The sequence below is a fragment of the Pseudomyrmex gracilis genome, unplaced genomic scaffold (genome assembly GCF_002006095.1).
Source record: "Pseudomyrmex gracilis isolate BER0280 unplaced genomic scaffold, ASM200609v1 scaffold_2436, whole genome shotgun sequence".
Classification (NCBI taxonomy): Eukaryota; Metazoa; Arthropoda; class Insecta; order Hymenoptera; family Formicidae; genus Pseudomyrmex; species Pseudomyrmex gracilis.
The window spans coordinates 1-2265 of record NW_018023020.1 but is presented as its reverse complement, the minus strand read 5'-3'; the positions used below and the strand labels follow the sequence as shown (position 1 = coordinate 2265).

The 2265-nt window shown below is 35.6% G+C and overlaps 1 protein-coding gene across 1 annotated transcript in view; it reads right to left on the bottom strand.

Annotated features, from left to right (window-relative positions):
* The window catches only part of LOC109862821 (uncharacterized protein PF11_0213-like), a 6909-nt gene extending 5362 nt beyond the window's left edge, over positions 1 to 1547 (bottom strand). The window contains exon 1 of the mRNA XM_020442962.1: positions 1348 to 1547. Within this exon, the coding sequence (XP_020298551.1) occupies positions 1348 to 1427 (80 nt within the window). The 5' untranslated portion in view covers positions 1428 to 1547. The remainder of the gene's footprint in view (positions 1 to 1347) is intronic.
* Between the last annotated feature and the right edge of the window lie 718 nt (positions 1548 to 2265).

Genomic DNA, 2265 nt, shown 5'->3' with positions numbered 1-2265 from the left:
ATATATATATATATATATATATATATATGTAAATTTACTGCGTTTAGTATTGCAAATCGAAATCATCGAAGTGCTTTGTGAATTGGAGAATTCACATTTGTCCAATGCAATTGATCTATTAACTTTATTTGTAATATATAGTTTTACATTTCCAATATCTACGATTTGCACTGCTGTAGTTATTATAAAAGTCTGATTTATGCAAACCGTAACAGTTATCTCGCACATATTAAGATTTCATTGTAATAAAAATATTATATATATGTTCATTCATTAAAAATAAAAAATAATCCTAATGTCGATTCAAGCATAAGTTACGATCTGCATAACCAAGGCTTCATTTCGAACTCTTACAGCCAATTTTTTCACTTCTAGATAAGTTTTCGATAACTTTATCTAGAAGATATCTCCCAAAATTGGTTCTCCTTACAGCCAATTTTTTCACTTCTAGATAAGTTTTCGATAACTTTATCTAGAAGATATCTTCCAAAATTGGTTCTCCTTATTGGTTCTCAGAGGAATTTATCCAGAGGATAGCTATCGAGAGGTATGAAGAAATCAGCCGTTAAAAAGCAACATATATTGCAACATGTGCCTAGTATTTATCTATTATTGCATGTAAACACATGTTTAAAACACACGTTTAAAACACGTTTAAAACATGTTTAATACACGCGTTGCCTTTCAATACATGAGTTTTCCCTAACCTTAGGTTTGTTTTTTTCCTGAACTGGCTGCACTAATTTACAGTCTATCTTTTTCTTTCAGCCAATTTTTTCATTTCTAGATAAATTTTCGATAACTTTATCTAGAAGATATCTCCCTTGAAAATTGGTCCTCCTTATTGGTTCTCAGAGGAATTTATCCAGATAGCTATATATCGAGAGGTATGAAGAAATCGGCCGTAATATGTATAAAAAAAAGATAGACTGTGAACTAGTGCAGTCAATTCAGGGAAAAAACAAACCTCTTATAATACAAAACTTTATTTACAAGACTGTTTCAGATGGTGAAAAGTGACCGTTTCAGAAAGGAAGAGATTGTGGTCCGCAAAGATCGAACTACGGTCAAGAGCACGTTAAAATAAAAGCATAAATAAAAAATCTTTTTAATCATACAACTAACTCATAAAATCCAAGATACAATATTTATAACGATTGTAACTTGTAACGGTTGAAACCTTTTATTCTAGCATGTTAAACAGTTTACTTTTTAAAGTTTTACAAATAAAGAGAATTCAGAAGTAGCTTTGCTGAAACCCTTAGAAGGAACGATGAGATTTAAGAGTATAAATTTGCTAAATCTAAATTTCTGGAAAACTTATGTTATTATCATTATGTTTTATACCTCATGTTATTATCTTCAAGTCCATCGCAAAGAGATGAAGCCAAAAATAGATCGCCTTTTCCTTTTGGCGTTGACAACATTTCTCAGTTTTTATTCTATTACTGTGCTATATTTAGGCTTCGGTTTTTACTGGTCAGTCAGTGGTCTAGTTTCCACCGAAACCCTCAATTCGGTTTCACTCCGATACAGATAAAATTTAATGTTCCGTTTCCATTGGAAATAGAGTACTTAGGGCGATGTCCCATTGAGCGGAAATCTATAGCGGAACGGAATGTGCGGAACCAACTCGACCAATCGTAACCACAGAAAAAGCGAAGGAAAGAAAACGGAATGGCTATGATTGGTCGAGCCGGTTCCGCACATTCCGTTCCGCTATAGATTTCCGCTCAATGGGACATCGCCCTTATAAATCGAAACAGAAGCGAAATCAGCGCAATTTGACGCGTTTCCATCGACTTAAATTTGATTCTACGCCGCATTAGGTGTGAATTAATGCTTCGGTAAAAACTAGACCAGTGTTGCAAACCAGAGAGAAGCCTGAGAGCGGCCATGCTATTGTAGTTTCTTACGACGGTTTCAACCGCTGGTTTTAGCCGTATTTCCACAAAAGTGGAACTCAAAGGCCGTTCTCTATGAAACTCAAGTCGCAGGTCTCGTGGAACTGATCAATCACGTTGGTCGATTGGCTGATTTGACTCAGTGGCTGCGTTCAGCAGAACAAGCTGCTTTGCAACTGTTGTAAGATTTTCTGCTGAACGCCACTTAGCGGTTTACGCTTTTGCAACATGTTTGCTAAGCGGTCGCCATGTTTTGAAGCGAACTCAAAGTACGCTTAATAAGCGCAGCGGAAAGTGATTGCGCGGCAAACTTTGACAACTCTAACCTCTTCTTACTCGGAAAATGGATGAGATTGAAGAA